At 39.9% G+C, this 19,817-nt stretch overlaps 1 protein-coding gene across 2 annotated transcripts in view; it reads left to right on the top strand.

The window, feature by feature from the left end:
* Positions 1–19,817, top strand: part of LOC132177405 (sodium/hydrogen exchanger 8) — a 91,468-nt gene that overhangs the window by 64,087 nt on the left and 7,564 nt on the right. For both annotated transcript variants that reach the window (XM_059589699.1, XM_059589700.1), the window contains 7 exons: positions 1,254–1,485; positions 10,926–11,228; positions 12,441–12,538; positions 12,694–12,825; positions 12,934–13,152; positions 13,246–13,452; positions 13,788–14,049. In XM_059589699.1, the coding sequence (XP_059445682.1) occupies positions 1,254–1,485; positions 10,926–11,228; positions 12,441–12,538; positions 12,694–12,825; positions 12,934–13,152; positions 13,246–13,452; positions 13,788–14,049 (1,453 nt within the window). The remainder of the gene's footprint in view (positions 1–1,253; positions 1,486–10,925; positions 11,229–12,440; positions 12,539–12,693; positions 12,826–12,933; positions 13,153–13,245; positions 13,453–13,787; positions 14,050–19,817) is intronic.

Here is a 19,817-nt window from a genome sequence, read left to right as displayed (position 1 = left end):
GCTCTTTTGTATACTTCTTGTGTACATAGGTTGCACCCCTTTCGCTTTTTATAAATTGATATTACCTATAACAAAAAAAAAAAAAAAAAAAAAAAAAAAGAAGCCCATTCAACATTTTCCTTAAAAGTTTTGAAAGCACAAGCTACCACATATCTCCCAACACACTCCTCTATCTTCTCAACCACTGGCCTATCCCACATTAACAATATACCTCCCGATGCCCCCCTCGAACCCAAATACAACCAATGAACATGAATACACCCCCACACACTACACACCACTTCCCTACTAATAATGTCCATTTTTGTCTCTTGCACATCAGAACGAATCTCAAATGATTTAGATTCCACGTAAAAGAAATCGAAATAATCAATCACTAAAACAATAGCATAAAAAGGGAAAAATCTCAAATAATTCTGGTGACGACCTACTTCCGGTGGTCGTGTGTTGGGTTCAATCTTGGTACCCCTTCAAAACAAAGAAATAAGCAATGCAAATGCCGGAGTTGTTCAGAATTTGCCTTACAAAAAATCAAAGTAAGATCATCAAATAATAGATAGGACTAGGGAATGGTAACATTTGATGGGAAATGGCTGAAAGTTGTGAACTTTGGCTTGTGGGATCGTTTCCATCAAGGGGAATGGGGGTGTCACTGTAAGTAGTGTGAAAGGAAGAATTGGGGTTCTCCCAATTCACAGTTTCAAGGGAAGGTGAGCCCACTTCATAGGAAACTGAGCCCACAAATTCTATGGGTTTCTGTTTGACTAGTGGGCATTTTGGGGCGCAACCAATCAGGTCATCAAGGGTGAATCGTCCCTCAAATTTCGTCTAAAATAGTAAATTTCTTTAAATTGGTTGATTTTGATTTCTATTGTAAAAACTGGGTGGTTGATGTTGGGAATGTTGTGGGTAGCTGGGAGTTTGCTTGGGTTTGGTGGAATGGAGGATTACAGAAAGAGTGGACAATAATCAATATTATCATTCCATGGGTCCTTAAATGCTTAATATATCACCTAAAAGTTTAAAATTGAAAAAATCAATCATATTCATAGAAGGGCTGATTCTTCTATGGTCGATTATCAGATATACATTATTTGTCTTAGAACTAGGATACTTTTCTGTAAGTTCTGAAGAAAAGCACAATGTTCCAGTGAACAACATTCTTGGTTGTGGAATTGGTTTTTTTTTTTTTTTTTTCAATCCTTCTTTTTCCCTTTTTTGTGTTTGATATTTCTGTTTGTGTCTAATGACAGAGGCGCATCCTGGACTACACAAAATATGAAATGTTGAACAAAGCATTAGAGGCGTTTGGTGATCTAGGAGATGATGAGGAACTTGGACCTGCTGACTGGCCTACTGTGAAAAGATATATCGCAAGCCTACATAATTTGGAAAGGGAACGTGTGCCCCCTTATGGTGCACCTGAAGATGATGATAATCTGGATCATATGAATTTAAAAGACATACGCATACGCCTGTTGAATGGTAAATTTATTATTATTGTTAGTGCACCTGAAAGTGAATAATCTAGACCCTATGAATTTCAGAGATAGAAACACGGGCCTTCTAAATGGTAGATTTATTACTATGTTTCACTTCAGTCCCACTATTGAGTGTTTATTGTTGATGCAATGATCTTCAATCATCTAGCAGGGTTCTTGGACAAGAACGAAAAACTTGCCAGGTCCTCCTTTTTTTCTTTTTTGTTTCTTCCTTTCTTTTAGTGTTAGCATTGGACCTACATACAAATGGGTAGATTTCATTTTCCAAGGACTATGACCTTATTGTACCATATTGTAGCAAGACAGTCTTAGACCTTTATAGATTCTTTATTTATTACATTTTTCATTTTTTAAATGATAAAAACAAAAATTGCATTTTGTACGCTCCTTGCTCTACCCACAAACAGCAACGGTTATGGATTTGGTGTTTGTGGCTTTCCGAACGGGACAATTTTATCCCATGTAGGAAAACACTAGAGAAAATCCTTTATGACAAAGCTATCCCTCAGGAGGCAACAACATTAAGTAAATGTTTTCAAATCAGCTGTTCAGTATGTATGTAGTGACTCGTATAGATCTTGGAGATTGTTTTAGGTCATACAAAGCCTTTTTTAGTTTCTACTCTTTTCCCATAGAGGATGTGTTGTGAGTACACTTGTGAGTGTTGTTTCCCACATTGAGAAAATATAAAAGAAAAGAGTGCTTAATATACCTAAGTCGACCTTAACCCATTAGCTTAGGCTTTTGGGCTAGAGTTGTGTTCAATTATGTATATTAATGTACTCTAAGTAAAAACTTCACTTTATCTCCGAACAAATGGTATTAGAGCCATGGTTACTTTCTTGGGACGGGTGTCTGGACGCGTCGGGTTTAGAGTTGTGTCTCCATCCGCAACTCTTGACGTGGGACACTCTTAAAAATATAAAAAGACTCACAAGCGAGGGGGAGTTTGGTCAATGTGAATAGACTCACAAGTGAGGGGGAGATTGTTGTGAGTGTACTTGTGAGTGTTGTGTCTCACATTGAGAAAATATAAAAGAAAAGAGTGCTATAGAAAGTAGTCTGGTGGAGAGGCCAATTGAAGTTTGGTGCTATAGAAAGTAGAACTCTAATTAAGTTCATCTTTGCTACTGGAGAAAATGTTTCCTCATAGTCAATCCCATAGGTTTGTGTAAAACCATTTTCAACTAGTCTGGCCTTGTATTGGTCCACAGAACCATCAACTTTATGCATGATAGTGAACACCCACTTGCATCCAACAACCTCATTCTCATTAGGCAATTTAACAAGATCCCAAGTCTAGTTTTTGTGAAGGGTTTTTATCTCTTCTTGCATAGCTGTCCTCCACTTTGGATTACTAAGTGCCTCCTGTCGGAATAGACAGATGAGACACAAAGGAACAATATGATGGTGAAAGGTGCTCATAGGAAACAAAATCAGATATGAGATGTTGAGTACATGACCCAACTCCTTTGCATTGTACAATAGGCAGATTTATATCATCGACCACAGATATTACAGAATCAGTTGTTTGACATGTAGCCTCAGGGATAGTCTTACTTTTTTGGCGTACTCTCAACTTATCCACAAGCAGCGCATGTGGCTTATCAACAGGTTCTGTGGGACACTCAATAATAAGTTGTTGTTTCTCTTGCTCAAGCATAGGAATGGGAACAGATAACATATTAAAAAAACTACTCTTCACTTAGACTCTCGCTCTGAAGAGGAGGTTGGGTTGAGGAGATATATGGTTGTGTTTCAAAAAATGTAACATCCATTGAGACATTGTTTTCTCGATGGGGAATGATAACATTTATACCCCCTCTACGTAGGAGAATAACCTACAAAGACACATTTGAGGGCCCAAAGATCAAACTTACCCCAAGCAGGACTATGAACATGTACAAAACAAAGACATCCAAACACCTTTGGAGAAACACCCTTTGACCTAGAGAAAGGTGGGGAAAACTCCTGAAGAGGTGTTTTGAAATCTAAGACTCGAACAGGCATCTTGTTTATGAGATATGCAACGGTGAGTTTCCCCTCCAATAATATCTAGGAACATGCATATTAAGGATCGAGTTACCTCTAGAAGATGTCGATTTTTCCGCTCAACAATCCCATTCTGCTGGGAAGTATCGACACAAGTTGTTTGATGGATAATGCCATGTTCACAAAAGTACATCACGAGATCACTTGAAAGATACTCATCTCTATTGTTAGAACGAACTGGTCTAAATCATCATGTGGAACATTTGAAACACAGAGAACACATCACTTGTATCCTTTAACTAGATAAAGAAACCACCCGGGAAGGGCCCCACACATCATTATGTACAAGAACAAAAGGCTCAGCACACTTATTGATACTAGGAATGTTAGATGAGCATATTAGGGTTAATATATTATATGGGGTATTTTGTTCTTTGTACTCGATGTTACATTATATATATATATATATATATATATGAAGTATAAGAGGAGAAGGCTACGTGAAACAACACAGCCTCTTCTTTCTTCTACTAAGCGTGGAATTGTGAGACGTGGGCTTCATGCTCGCGAATAGTGATTGGGGATAGATGGTCGCCGGTGTGGTTTGTGGTGTATTTACGGTCTAGTCTGTGGTTGTTGGTGACGTATATGGCTGCCGACAGGTTATAGTGATGACCAGCAGAAACTGGGTTGTCGTTGAAGTGTGGTCATCGACTGGGTCTGTGGTGGTTTGCCGGCGTGTTCTGTGGTAGTCGCTTGGGTCTGTTGCCGTGGTTTTTGGTATCACTGGTGAGCTCTGTCAGACGCCAGCGTGTTTCCGTGTATTTCCGGCGAGTTTCCGGCGAGCCTCCAGTAAGTCTCCGGCGCAGGTCCCTGTTTGGTTTAACTTCTGGTTTTGGTCTTTCCAGTGGGATTTCCGGCGTGGTCTCCCTGTCCCCGATGAGTTTCGACGGTCTCCGGCGAGTCTCTGGCTAATCTCCAGCGAGTTTCTGGTTTTGGTTTTCTCATTCCTTTTAAGTGGTTGTGACAGTTACAATTATTTTTTTTGTATTTCTGTGGAGTCTGGCTTCTTTGTTGTTGAGATTATGGCCTCTAAACTTGAAACTTCCTTCGTTAATGCTCCTATGACTCTTGTGAAGCTCAATGGAAAGAATTATATTTATTGGGCAAGGTCTGTTGAAGTTTTTCTCTAAGGCAAGGGTTTGTTTATTCACTTAACCTTGGGTATGCCTACAGAGTATCCTCCTAGCCTTTGGGAACAAGAAGATAATCAAATTATCTCGCTTATGTTGAATAGTATTGAGTCTCACATTGGATCTTCATGCATCTACTTGCCTAGTGCCAAGGACATTTGGGATCATCTTAGTCACATGTACTATGGAACTGGGAATATTACTCGGATTTATGAAGTGTGTAAACAATATTTTGGACTTGCACAAGGTGATCAAACTGTGGATGAGTACAAAAACCAAGTTGTGGCTATTTGTAAGGAGCGAAACTTGTACCAACCGCTCTCTAAGGACCTGAAGAAAATGGAACAGCAACGTCAAGATGTGGATGTGGTTCGGTTTCTTCTTGGCTTGAAACCTGAGTTTGAGTCGGTTCGTGCGCAGATTTTGGGGGGTTCTACACTTCTCTCACTTCCTGAAGTCTTTTCTCAGATTCAGCGTGCTAATCTTATTGATCATAGCTCTCAGATAAGTTCTGAGCGTACCGGTGAGCGCGCTGCTTTTATTGCTGCCCGTGGAAGTTATGTAAGTTCTCGTGGGGGACGGGGTGGTCGTGGTGGACGTGATTCTCGAGGTGGAGGTCGCATTGGAGGTCGTGGGCCTCGCAAATGCACTCATTGTGGTCATACTAACCATTCTGTGGATTTTTGTTGGGATTTACACGGCACACCATCTGGGTTGGCCAATCAGGTTGCTTCTCACGCTGATTCCCCAGCTCCATCTGGACCACCTGTTAGCTCGAGCTCACACTTCGAGAATGATTTGATCTCCATTCCGAAAGACGAGTATGCTCAGTTCTTAGCCCATAAGCGGGCTTCTACCTCTTCCACTGCTACTCCTGTTCAGTCAGGTACTGCATCTCACTGTCTTTTATCCTCCACTCGCGACTCTTGGATTATTGATTCTGGCGCCAATAAGCATATGACTGGTTCGTCCACTTCTCTCTGATTATTGTCCTGTTGATACACCCCACAGTGTCACTCTAGCTAATGGTTCCATCTCCACCATAGCCGGCTCTGGCCATACCCATTTGAGTCCAGATATTGAGTTGCTTTTTGTTCTACACGTTCCTGGTTTTCCTTTTAATTTGTTATTCATTAGTAAAATTATCAAAGCTCTTAATTGGTCTGTTAGTCCCTTCTTTGTGCATTTTTTAGGATCTCATGACGAGGAGGATGATTGGTATGGGGCATGAAGTTGGTGGCTTATATTATCTGGATCTTGCACCTTCATTTTCCTCATGTGCTTTACAGTCGTCAACCTTAGCTCTTCAGTGGCATTGTCGTCTTGGTCATCCTTCCCTTCCTACGTTGAAGCATCAAGACCCGAGTCTTCGAAACGAGTTGTTCGTGTCTTGCAAAGCTTGTCAGCTTAGTAAGCACCGTCGTGTTTCTTTTCCGTCAAGAGTTGTTAGTCGTGTTTCACATCCTTTTGAGTTAGTTCATTCTGATGTATGGGGTCCTATGAATATTGCATCCAATAAATTTCATTATTTTGTGACCTTTGTGGATGATTTTTCCTGTATGACTTGGCTATTTTTAATGAAAAATCGTTCAGAGTTATTTTCTGTTTTCCGAATTTTTCGTATATGAACTTTGTGGATGATTTTTCCCATATGACTTGGCTATTTTTAATGAAAAATCGTTTAGAGTTATTTTCTGTTTTCCGAATTTTTCGTAATATGATTAAGACTCAATTTACTAAGAAAATTTGTATTTTGCGTTCTGATAATGCCAAAGAATACACATCCAGTTCTTTTACCTATTATTTGTCTGATCAAGGCATTATCCATCAAACATCATGTGCTCACACTCCACAACAAAATGGAGTGGCTGAACGCAAGAATCGTCATTTATTGGATGTTGCACGCTATCTCTTATTTCATATGCATGTCCCCAAACATTTTTGGAGTGACGTTGTTCTTACTGCTTGTTACCTCATTAATCGAATGCCCTCCTCAGTCTTAGATGGTGCTTCTCCTCATTCTCTCTTATACTGTTCTTCACCCGCATTTGCCTTACCACTTAGGGTTTTTGGGTGTGTTTGTTATGTTCATAATTTGGGTCCTGGTTATGATAAACTTGATCCTCGTTCTACCAAATGTGTCTTTCTTGGTTATTCCACAACTCAGAAAGGATATCGTTGTTATAGTCCTGTTCTTCGCCGCTACTTTACTAGCGCCGATGTCACCTTTGTTGAGTCTCTTTCCTATTTTCCTCTTGATGCGTCTTTCGGAGCGTCTACTCTTCAGCCTGATGTAGCGTCTAAGTCTGTCATGTTGCCTCCACCTTCACCTGCTCCTCTCCAGGTCTATACACGTCGGCCACGCCCATCAGCTCCTGCACCTCCACCATCATCCTCCTTGTCTTCGGATCCGCTGGCACCTGCATCTGATTCCTTGCTCATTGCCCTACGGAAAGGTACACGTTCTTGCACTACTAAACATCCTATCAGTCAGTTTGTATCCACAAGTTCTTTATTTCCTTCCCATTCTTGCTTTATTTCCCATCTTTCTACTGTTTCCACCCCAAAGACAGTGCAGGATGCCTTATCTGACTCTAGTTGGAGGCAAGCTATGGAATTGGAAATGAAGGCCTTACATCAAAATGGTACGTGGGAACTTGTTCCATTACCCCCTGCTAAGAAGACTGTTGGTTGCAAATGGGTATACACGGTTAAGTTTAATCTTGATGGTTCTGTTGAACGGTTGAAAGCTCGTTTGGTTGGTAAGGGTTATACACAGACATATGGTATTCATTATGATGAGACGTTTTTTCCAGTTGCCAAAATCTCTTCCGTTCATATTCTTATTTCTTTGGCTACTAATCTTAATTGGCCCTTATTTCAGTTGGATGTCAAAAATGCCTTTTTACATGGGGATTTACATGAGAAAGTTTATATGGAGCAACCACCTGGGTTTGTTGCTCAGGGGGAGTATCGGAGTTGTGTTTGTAAGTTAAAAAAGGCTTTGTATGGTCTCAAGCAATCTCCACGGGCATGGTTTGGGAAGTTCTCTGAGGCCGTTATGGAGTTTGGTCTTCAGCGTTGTCAGACAGATCATTCAGTATTTCACTTGCATACAAATGCAGGCTACATTCTTCTTGTGGTATATGTGGATGACATTGTGATTACAGGTGATGATTCAGGAGGTATTGCTCGATTGAAACTGTTTTTACAGCAGAAGTTTCATACAAAAGATTTGGGAAAACTCAGATATTTCTTGGGGATTGAAGTTGCTAGATCCCGAAAGGGTATCAATTTATCTCAAAGAAAATATGCACTTGATTTGTTAGAAGAGACAGGTCTCCTGGGTGCTCGTCCTGTTGACACTCCAATGGATCCTAATCAGAAATTAGTAAAAGATGAAGGAGAATTATTTGAAGATCCTAGTAGGTATCGTCGTTTGGTTGGAAAGTTGAATTATCTCACTATTACTAGGCCAGACATTTCATATGCAGTTGGTGTTGTTAGTCAATTCTTGGAGGCTCCTAGAGTTTTACATTGGGAAGCTGTTACTCGTATTATTCGATATTTGAAAGAAGCTCCTGGCCTTGCGATATTGTATAGACCGAATAGACACCTCCGGGTAGAAGGGTTTACTGATGCAGATTGGGCAGGTTCCCTCCCAGATAGGCGATCTACTACAGGGTATTGCACATTCTTGGGTGGTAATCTGGTGAATTGGAAAAGTAAGAAATAGACGGTGGTGGCACAGTCAAGTGCTGAGGCAGAATACAGGGCAATATCTAATACTGCTAGTGAATTAACGTGGTTACAACATTTCCTACAGGAGATTGGATTCACCGCTCCTACTCCTATCCCGTTATTTTGTGACAATCAAGCCGCTATACATATTGCGTCTAACTCTGTTTTTCATGAAAGAACTAAGCATACTGAGGTCGATTGTCACTTTGTTTGAGATAAGATACTCAGCAGAGATATATCTACACCATTTGTGAAGTCTGGAGATCAACTAGCTGATATGTTTACAAAGTCCTTGTGTCGAAAGAAGTTAAAGTTTATTTGTTCCAAGCTGGGCTTATATGATATATATGCTCCAACTTGAGGGGGAGTGTTAGATGAGCATATTAGGGTTAATATATTATATGGGGTATTTTGGTCTTTGTTCTCAATGTTACATTATATATATATATATATATATATATATATATATATATATGAAGTATGAGAGGAGAAGGCTACGTGAAACGACACAGCCTCTTCTTTCTTCTCATTACATGCAAACCCTAAATCCCTCTAACAAGGAGAAAAGGACACATGATGGCGTTTTGAAAGTTCACAAGTTTCATACTGAAACATAGAAACATTCTTACGCAAAAATAAAGAAGAAAATATGCATTGCAACAATAAAAAGGAAGGATGCCCTAGTTGTTGATGCCAAAGCCAGATTTTTGCTACAGAGTCATCCGCCCGAACAGTATGATAAGCATGTGTGAGCCGATCTTGTGTCCTAAGTTGAGAATTCAAGTAGTACAAACTATTCCTCAAGCTACTATTGCTAATCATCCTCCTCGTGACTAGGTCCTCAATGAAATCATAATGTGAGTAGAAAATGACTCGACTCAAATCAAGGGTAATACGTTCGATGGATAATAATTTAGTGGCAAAACCAGGTTCATGAAGGACATAAGACATGGTTATAGAGGTTGTGACAAGAATAGATCCCTTACCCGACATTGGTGACAAACAATCATCAGTTGTTCTAACGTTTTCTCTACCGAAACAAGGATTATCTTAAGAAAATAAAGGAAATATACCAGTCATATGATCAAAGGCACCAAAGTAGCAAATGCATTTAGAGCAGTGGCTAAATTACCGGTAGTTCAGGATTATCTGTCATTCGGCAAATTACTGACCTATCATTTTTTCAAAGATCTAAATGACATAGCATCTTCAATGACCTTGAACGACATGTCGTTTTTCATCACCAAAAGGACGACGGGTCGTTTTGCTTCCCGGATACAATCTTTGTGCACAGCCACCGAAGATCCTCAAAAATTCCAGAGAAACCTTAGAAGCCATCTAATAAAGGACATAAGACATGGTTATAGAGGTTGTGACAGGAATAGATCCCTTACCCGACATTGGCGACAAACAATCATCAGTTGTTCTGACGTTTTCTCTACTGAAACAAGGATTATCTTAAGAAACTAAAGGAAATATACCAGTCATATGATCAAAGGCACCAAAGTAGCAGATGCATTTAGAGTAGTGGCTAAATTACCTGTAGTTTAGGATTATCTGTCATTTGGCAAATTGATGAACAACTTGTCATTTTTTCGAAGATATAAACGACACAGCATCTGCAATGACCTTGAACGACATATCGTTTTTCATCACTGCTTCCCAGATACAACCTTTGTTTACAGCCACCGGAGATCCTCAAAAATTCTAGAAAAACCTTAGAAGCCATCGAATATGCAAAAAAGATAACCCTTCACGATTGAGTCATCTAAAAAAGTATTAAGTGTTCATGATGGATCAACCACAACAAATCTTCACCATTCGTCGGTTGGATGACCCAGAGTAATCCGGCAACACCTTCTGTGAGTGGTGCGACCTAGATGATGGCAAGCAACATCCAGTCGCACAACCATAGAGATGTGGGTGCACCAATTGCACAACCACCGGAGAAAAAAAAACGCATTCTGATGTCAAGTTGAAGAAGAGAATTCCTTATTTGATGATGAAATTCCACCTGTTTACATGGGCTTAACTAGGAGAGAATACAAAGTTATTATGGAAAGAAAATAGTAGGAGATTACAATAAAATAAAATCTGAGAATAAAATCGGGGAGAATAAAATAGTTTCCATCTTTCGCAGGTTCTGGTTGACATCTTTCACTATCACACAGTTTCTTCAAATGTTATTTTCTCTCTCTTTTTTTTCTTTTTTTTTTTTTTTTTCTCCAATAAGTAGGTTTCTCATAATGTGAATAGCATTGCTTATTGATAATGTCACATTCTTCTCTGAAATTTTTTGTTCTGGTTACATAGTTGTAAATTTATTGTGTTAAATATATTCCTGAACACACACAACCAGCTAAAGATTCCTGTCGTGGTAAAAACTTCTTTAAATAAATTTGATGCTTATCATCCTTCCACCTTCATTGTAGAATTTGATGCTTGCTCCACCCAAGGTAACTTCCTTTGCTGATTTAAGGAGCATTTCTCTTATTAGGTGTCCAAGCTGCATACTGGGGGATGCTTGATGAAGGAAGGATTACACAAACTACTGCAAATCTTTTGATGCAGTCAGTTGATGAAGCTCTTGACTTGGTTTCACATGAGCCTTTATGTGATTGGAAAGGTTTAAAAGCTAATGTTCATTTCCCAAGTTATTACAAGTTACTTCAAACGAGCATTTGCCCGCAAAAGTTGGTTATGTATTTCATCGTTGAAAGGTTGGAATCTGCATGTTACATTTGTGGTGCATTTCTTCGTGCCCATAGAGTCGCACGACGGCAACTACATGACTTTATAGGTAACACAAATTTCCTTGGTCATTGTCAACATGCTTTTCTGGTTAAGGAATTGTTATTCATCTCACACTTTTCCTTTTCTATTTAAATCATTTTCTTTTCCTTTTTCGTTATTTTCACTTCTATATCTCAACACCCCCTGCCCCCCTTTTTTCTTTCTATGTACTTATGAACAAATTCGATTATCTTGATCATAAGGTCCACAAGAGGGCAGAAATCCTTAATGGTTTTTACTGTCCTCCATTTTAAGCAAAAAAACATGTGCTTATTAACAACATTAGAAACTATGATGGTAAGACCAACAACATTAGAAACTATGATGGTAAGACCATTATTCCTACTTTAGCATATATAAATACCAGTTCAGTCCTTGAACTTACATAGCAAGCCCTGATTTTAGTGATTTATGATAGTCAAGTTCTCAGCAATCTAAGAGCACAATGAAAATCTCTTCAATATTCCTATGCTTGTTTTAGTATTTGTATGTTTAGAGCTTGATGATATAGATTGTTGGCCTGCTTCTGAACAGCTTAAGCTTTTGGGACTTATAGGTGAAAATAACTGACCGTATTTTTATGAATAGCCCCACACACTTTGTTATTATTTATAAAGGAAAGTTACATACTTTGACCCAAATACATCTACTTAGTACTTACAAGATAAACTTAAGTCACATCTTCTGAATTAAATGACCATTAGATAAAATATAATTCATCCTAATCTAGCACTCGCCCTTAAGTTGGAGAATATGTCATATAATTCCCGGACATGGAACAAATAATGCAACTTGTCTAGGACCCAGAGCATTGGTGAACAAATCTATCAATCAATCTTCTGTTTTCACATATGGAGTAACTATTTCTTTATTAGTTAAGGAAAGCATTGAAGAACAAAATCCTGTACATCATGCAAGCATTGTCAAGGAAAGCATTGAAGAGCAAAATCCTGCAAGTCAACAGCTAAAACCAGATGAAAAAAAATATCAAACTACCGTGTGTGATTCGAAGGACCAAATCCATCCATTATTTGTGATTACCAAAACCATCCACCAAACGTGTATAAATATCCACAATATGTGTAAAGCAAAATCATCAAATAGAGTCTCATTTTATATACCTCTTTCGTTCTCCATCTCTAATTTTTACATGGTATCAGAGCAACCCCATTTATGGTGAAAATTTTATCTCTTCCTTGCACATCTGAGTCTTATTTAGGTAACAGTGATGGTGCTTCTGTTGTCATTGATGAAAGTAAGGCAGAAGGAGAAGAAGCAAGAAAGTTCCTGGAAGATGTTCGTGTAACTTTTCCTGAGGTATGTAAGCTAAACTCCCCACTGTATTTGATACGATGATCAGTTAAGCTGAATCCTAGTTGGTGTTCATTAGACATAGTCCCTTTGAACTATCATCCATATATTGTGTATGTTGGGGAATTATATTATATTAAAAGATTTTTTTTAATTTTCAGGTTTTGCGGGTTGTGAAGACAAGACAAGTAACATATTCAGTGCTGAACCATTTAACTGATTATGTCCAAAATCTTGAAAAGATTGGGTTGTTGGAAGAAAAAGAGATGCTACATCTTCATGATGCTGTCCAGGTATCTTTCAGTGATGTTTTGTTGTTTACCTTTCTATTGTCTTCAGATTGTGTGTCACCTTATAAAAAAGAGATATTTACAAGAAATGTTGCTTCTGTTCCTGTGCAGACCGACTTAAAAAAGCTTCTAAGGAATCCTCCTTTGGTTAAGCTTCCAAACGCTAGAGATTTGATTAGTCGCCATCCTTTATTTGGGACTGTTCTTTCTTCAGTCTTTGCACCCCATGAAAGTTCTACTAAAGAAACAATGAAGCTGCATGGTGTGACACTTTACAAAGAAGGCTCTAAGCCAAATGGTATTTGGCTTATTTCAAGTGGGGTGGTCAAGGTAAATACAGAATTATCCTTGGATGTTCTGTGATGCATGACTTTCTTGTTTTGCCTGTGGAACATGACATGAATGAGAACTTTTGTTCTGCAGTGGATGAGTAAGAGCATAAAAAACAAGCACTCACTTCATCCAACTTTTACACATGGGAGTACGTTGGGCCTATACGAAGTGCTAAGTGGAAAGCCTAATATTTGTGACATGATCACAGATTCCATGGCTCTTTGTTTTTTTGTTGAAAGTGAGAAGATACTTTCAGTTCTCCGGTCAGATCCATCAATAGAAGACTTTCTGTGGCAGGTGTGGCTATACTAACTTTGCAAAAATAGATATAAAGATATTACCAGTTTACAAATTTCATTATCATTGAAGCTGCCATAGCATGAATAGCCTTCATCCATGGGTAATCAACTTCTAGGAAATTGCAATTATAAGGTCAATGTAACTACGAAGCTCTTTGGTGCCCAAGTGTGGCACATATATATCCATTTCTTATCAAATATGCATTATAGATGTGTTCCAGTATATTTATAATGTCTGAGAAGCATAAAAAAGTTTAGGTGATAATGTAAATGATAACTGGCTCCATTAAGGTATGAGTATTGGTCTCTGAATCAATTAATCTTGCTTTGCAGGAAAGTGCTATTGTACTTGCTAAACTCTTGCTTCCTCAGATATTTGAGAAAATGGCAATGCACGATTTGAGGGCTCTTGTTGCTGAAAGATCAATAATGAATTTATACATAAGGGGAGAAACTATAGAAATTCCTTACCATTCCATTGGCTTTTTATTAGAAGGATTTTTGAAAACTCAAGGTGTTGAAGAACTGATTATATCACCTGCCACTTTGTTGCCTTCACATGGGAGTCTAAGCTTCCAAAGTCTGGAATCATCAGGTACGAGAAGGATTTATCTCCTTATATGTCTCCAAAGTATGGGCTGGGTAAAGATAAAACTTATAACGCATGTGTTGGAACACTCAAAACATCTTTAATAAGCATGAGTAGACCTCCGAGAACAATAGTTTGCTTTTAACAAGCATGTATGTTAGTACTTAGTATGCATTTGGTATTGCAATTTCATATACAAAAAATGCAATTTTAAATTAAATCGTAGAAAATAAATTGTTTGGGATTGCCTTTTTAAAAAATTGCAATTTGAAAAACACGATTATAAAGGTCAAATTGTGATTTTAAAGATCAAACTGCGATTTTGCTAAACGCTTAAGTGCATTTTTAAAAACTTGAAATCACAAACTCAAATGGACCCTTAATCAATTTGAACTCTTGCTTTACTACAATCATTTTTACCTCTTATTTGCTTGGCCCATACAAATACAGGGTTATATCCAAAAATGGTCCCTGTGCTTTTCATGTTTGTCAAAACACTGTTTTTCCACTATTCGATTCTCCATTCTTCTAAATGGTTCGCCTACGGGGTTTTTTAGTAGCTCTTGAGGAGTGAGACAGGGGGATCCTGTCTCTCCCTTTTTATTTGTAGTGGTTATGGAGGCATTCAGTAAAATGATGACCGCGTCGGTGGAGAGAAGGCTCATGTCTGGATTTTCTGTGGGCTCACGAGAAATTGTGGTATCACACTTGTTGTTTGTAGATGACACGGTAATATTTTATGAACCTAATGTAGAACAAGTCCGAAATTTGAGATGTCTGTTGCTCTGTTTTAAAGCGGTCTTAGGATTGAAGATAAACTTGTCTAAATCTGATATCATTCCTGTGGGAGAGATAGATGATGTGGAAGGGCTGGCTAGAATACTTGGTTGCGGAGTGGCTTCGCTGCCAATTACGTATTTGGGTCTTCCTTTGGGTGCACATTACAAGGCATCCCATATTTGGTCCACCATTATTGCAAAAATGGAGAATAAATTGGCGGGTTGGAAGTGGATGTACTTATCAAAGGGAGGTAGGTTAACACTGATCAAAAGCACCCGCTCAAACTTACCAACATACTCTCTATCACTATTCCCTATTCCAATGGGAGTGGCGAATCGTCTCAAAAAACTACAGAGAGACTTCCTGTGGGGTGGAATTGGTGATGAATTCAAGTATCATTTGATGAAGTGGTCAAAGGTGTGTAGGCCAATGAAGTTTGGGGGTTTGGGGGTGCGAAACTTGATTCAATTTAATCATGCATTGATGGGTAAATGGTTTTGGAGGTATGTGACAGAACGGGAGGCATTATGGAGGAAGTTGGTAAAAATTAAGTATGATAGTCATAGGGGTGATTGGTGCTCCAAGGAGGTAGGGGGAACATATGGAAATGAATTCGAAGGGGATGGGAGGGCTTTGCGCATAATGTGTGGTATGATATAGGAGATGGTACTAAAGTATTATTTTGGCATGATGTGTGGTGTGGGGAACGTCCTCTAAAACTCGTGTATCTATAATTGCTTAATATTGCTTGTAACAAATATGCGTGGGTGGAAGAGTATATGGAGATCCCGAATGATATTCTTCATTGGAATGTCCGGTTTTTCGGCTTGTGCATGATTGCAAATTGGAGGTTGTATCGCGATTCTCTGAATTGCTGTATTCCCAAAAAATAAGATTTGGAGGTGAAGATAAAATTTGTTGGGTTCCGTCCAAAAAAAAAAAAATACTTTTGAAATAAAATCTTATTATCAATCTCTCTCTACAACAGCATAGGCGTTTGGTCCTTGGAAAAGTATTTGGAAGATGAAGGCTCCTTTGAGAGTGGCTTCTTTGTGTGGACGGCGACTGTAAGAAAAAGTCTCACTTTGGATAATTTACGGAAGAGGAATGTTGTGGTGATAGAGTGGTGTTACATGTGTAAACACTGTGGAGATTCCATTGACATCTACTCCTGCATTGTGAGGTTGCAACTGAGTTATGGAATGTGTTTTTTCAACTTTTTGGAGTTAGTTGGGTTATGCCGTGACAGGTGAATGATGCAGCATTCCTTAGTGGGCTGCAACAAAGAACAACAATAAAGAACGGATAGGTATTTCTAGATCTTTATTCTATCAAATGATCTAAGAAATTTTCTCTAAAACGCTAGATACTCTCTAGGTTTTGAAGGGAAAACAAAAGAACGCCCAACTCTAAGGCATCTTATTGAACAAAACTCAATCATAAACAACAACCGCGTTCTAGGGTCTATAAAACGTGTATATATAGGCCCCCAAACCCTAAACCTAATAAAAGTACGAACTTAAATCAAATTGAAATTCTAAGGAGCTCGTCCGGACGGATCTTAAACGCCCCGAACGGCCACGGACATAAAACTTAAGAACGTGAAATTAACATAGTCGTCCAGACGGTCTCTGGACGAGGATTCCAGGCGAAGCTCTCGGGTTGAGGCTCATTCGGACGGGCTGCAGATGAGCTTTTAGACGAGGCTTCCTGATCTACATCATTTTCCACAGGTTGGAGAGAATTCGTCCTCGAATTCAGATGGATCTTTCCACGATCCTTTGGGTGTCTTGTCAACTTGTTCCATTCTCCCTTTCTCAAGGTCAAGACAAGGCAACACCCCACAAGAAACGTGATGCTCTTAATCACCAGCAGACTATGATGATTATTTTTTTGATAAGTAAAGATATATTATCAAAGCGCAGAAGGGCGCAACCCTAGTACACAGGGAGTATACAAGAGAGCGACTAAGAGGGAGAAAAAGACGAAGAGAACATAAAAAGGAAATCAGGGAAGCTTATCACTAAGGGTGCTAGCCAGCCAACGGTCCAAGTGAAAAGGGTGTACAAGAAAAAGTGTAGAACCTCAATATTCCTAGACGAGTCCTCGAAACATTTAGCATTTCTCTCGATCCAGATGCACCACATAAGACAAAGAGGAACCATCTTCCACACAACAGCACTACAGGATTTGCCACCCGCCCACCAAGAAGTATACAACCCCCTGACGCTACCAGGCATCACCCAACACAAACCAAACCGAGAGAAAATGGCATTCCACAAGATACTCGCAACCCCACAATGAAGAAAGAGATGGTCAACTGACTCCCCATCCGATTCACACATGCAACAACGGTTGATCACAACAATAGCTCTCTTCCGAACATTATCCAGGGTTAGAGTCTTCCCAAGCGCAGCCGTCCAAGCAAAAAAAGCCACTCTCGAAGGAACCTTGGTACGCCATATGCTCTTCCAAGGGAAGGGGGAAGGATCTTTGGAAGCAAGGATCCTGAAATAAGATCTAACCTCAAATTTTCCTTTTCTTGAAGCGTTCCACCACATCCTATCCTCCCCTACCCCACGCATCAAGTGCGAATACAAGAGTGAATAAAAAGAGGCCAAGACCTCCACTTCCCAATCATGAACCCTGCGAATGAAGGAAACATTCCATTGCACAGAGCCATTTATACACTCGCTATTATCCGCAATAGACGCATCCTTATTGGTGGCAATATTGAAAAGTCCAGGAAAAGTATCCTTGAGAGACATGTCACCGCACCAGATATCCTCCCAAAACCTGATATTGGACCCAATCCCAGGATCCAATCTAATGTGGCAATGAAACGACCTCCACCCCTTGCTAATGTACTTCCATAACCCCACCCCATGCGAACCACTGGGGTCCCTGGATCGCCAACCACCCCAAACCGCACCATACTTTGCCACCAGAATCTTCCTCCACCAAGCCTCTTTCTCATGAGCAAATCTCCACAACCATTTCCCCAACAAAGCTTTGTTCATCAAACGCAAATTCCGGATCCCTAAGCCTCCCTCTGAGATCGGAGAACATGCCTTGTTCCAACTAATCAGATGGAACTTAAACTCATCATTAATCCCACCCCATAAGAAATCACGTTGAATTTTCTTCATACGCTTCGCCACAGATGCAGGGATAGGAAACAGAGACAAAAAATAAGTGGGAAGATTGGATAAGGTGCTCTTAATGAGAGTAACCCTCCCCCCCTTGGACAAATACAACCGTTTCCATGGGGCCAGCCTTCTGGCATACTTCTCCAACATGTCCTCCCAACTGGCCTTAACCATAAACGGGGCCCCCAACGGAAGACCCAAATATTTCAAAGGCATAGAAGCTGATCCGCAACCAATGATGCCTGCCAAAGTGCCCATATTGTTCATACTACCAATAGGGACCAAGACAGATTTAGCCAGATTCACCTTTAGCCCTGAAACCGCTTCAAAGCAAACGAGTAATGCACCAATGTTTCTAACTTGATTAGGATCTGCTCCACAAAAAACCAAAGTGTCATCTGCAAAGAGAAGGTGAGAGACAATAACCCGATCCGACTCTCTGCTTCCCACAGAAAAACCCGAGATGAGACCCCTGTTTATCGAGGCATTGATCAACCTGCTAAACGCCTCCATGACTAGAACAAACAAGAAAGGAGAAAGAGGGTCTCCTTGCCTCACACTCCGCGCTCCGCGAGCTATCAAAGAAACCAGAAGAGGATCCATTGATCAAAATCAAGAAACGCCCAGTCGAAATGCAATGTTCAATCCACAAGCACCATTTCTCTCCAAAACAGCATCTTCTTAGAACGTAAAGTAGAAACTTCCAATTCATATGATCATATGCCTTTTCCATATCCAATTTGCACAACAAGCCAGGTTCCCCTGATCTAATTCGGCTGTCCAAGCATTCATTGGCAAAAAGAATTGAGTCGAAAATTTGCCTACCTTTAACAAAGGCATTCTGAGGCTTAGAGATGACCCTATCCATCACTTCCTTCATTCTGTTGGCTAAGACCTTTGCAACAATCTTGTATGTCCCTCCCACAAGGCTAATCGGACGAAAATCCTTAATATCGGAAGCTCCATTGGTCTTCGGAATAAGAGAGATAAACGTAGCATTGAGGCTTTTTTCAAATTTTCCTCGCTCATGGAACTCCGCAAAAACCGCCATGATATCCTCCTTAATCGCCCCCCAGCAATCCTGGAAAAACGCCATAGAAAAGCCATCCGGGCCCGACGCCTTGTCCCTATCCATACCTTTCACCACCTCCCACACCTCCCTTTCCTCGAAAGGAGCTTCCAACCTAGAGGCCTCTCCAACATTCAACATATCAAAATCAAGATCATCTAGCCTCGGTCTCCAGCTGAGACTCTGAGAATAAGGTCTCGTAAAAATTAGTAATGTGATTGCTAATGACCCCTTGATCTGAAGTTGTGGAGCCCCCCACAGACAGAGACTCAATAGAATTATGTCTTCTGTTTGCATTAGCAATCTGGTGGAAAAATTTCGTACATTTATCTCCCTCTTTCAACCAACGAATTCGAGATTTTTGCCTCCAACTAATCTCCTCCTGTAAGAGAAGAGCCTCCAAATCTCTGGCTATCAAACTCTTCCTCTCAATTTCATCAGCTGATAACCCTCTCTCTTCCTCCACCCTATCAAGAGCCTTTATATCTTCCATGCGAGCCTTAATGCGCCCTCCCACATTGCCAAATTCCTGGTCATTCCAACTCTTAATGTCCCCCTTAAGAGTTTGCAACTTTTTTGCCAGAATAAAACTCAGAGTGCCGGAAATTGTAAGACTCCCACCAGCTCCTTACTTTGTCCACAAAACCCTCCACTTTAAGCCACATATTCTCGAACTTGAAGGGTCTCTTACCTCCCAAGAAGCAACTACAATCAAGAATAATGGGCGCATGATCCAAACACACCCGAAGCAACCTCTTTTGTCGCATACTTGGGTA

The sequence above is a fragment of the Corylus avellana genome, chromosome ca4 (genome assembly GCF_901000735.1).
Source record: "Corylus avellana chromosome ca4, CavTom2PMs-1.0".
NCBI classification, from domain to species: Eukaryota; Viridiplantae; Streptophyta; class Magnoliopsida; order Fagales; family Betulaceae; genus Corylus; species Corylus avellana.
The sequence above is the reverse complement of the archived record's forward strand: the minus strand, read 5'-3'. Positions and strand labels throughout refer to the sequence as shown.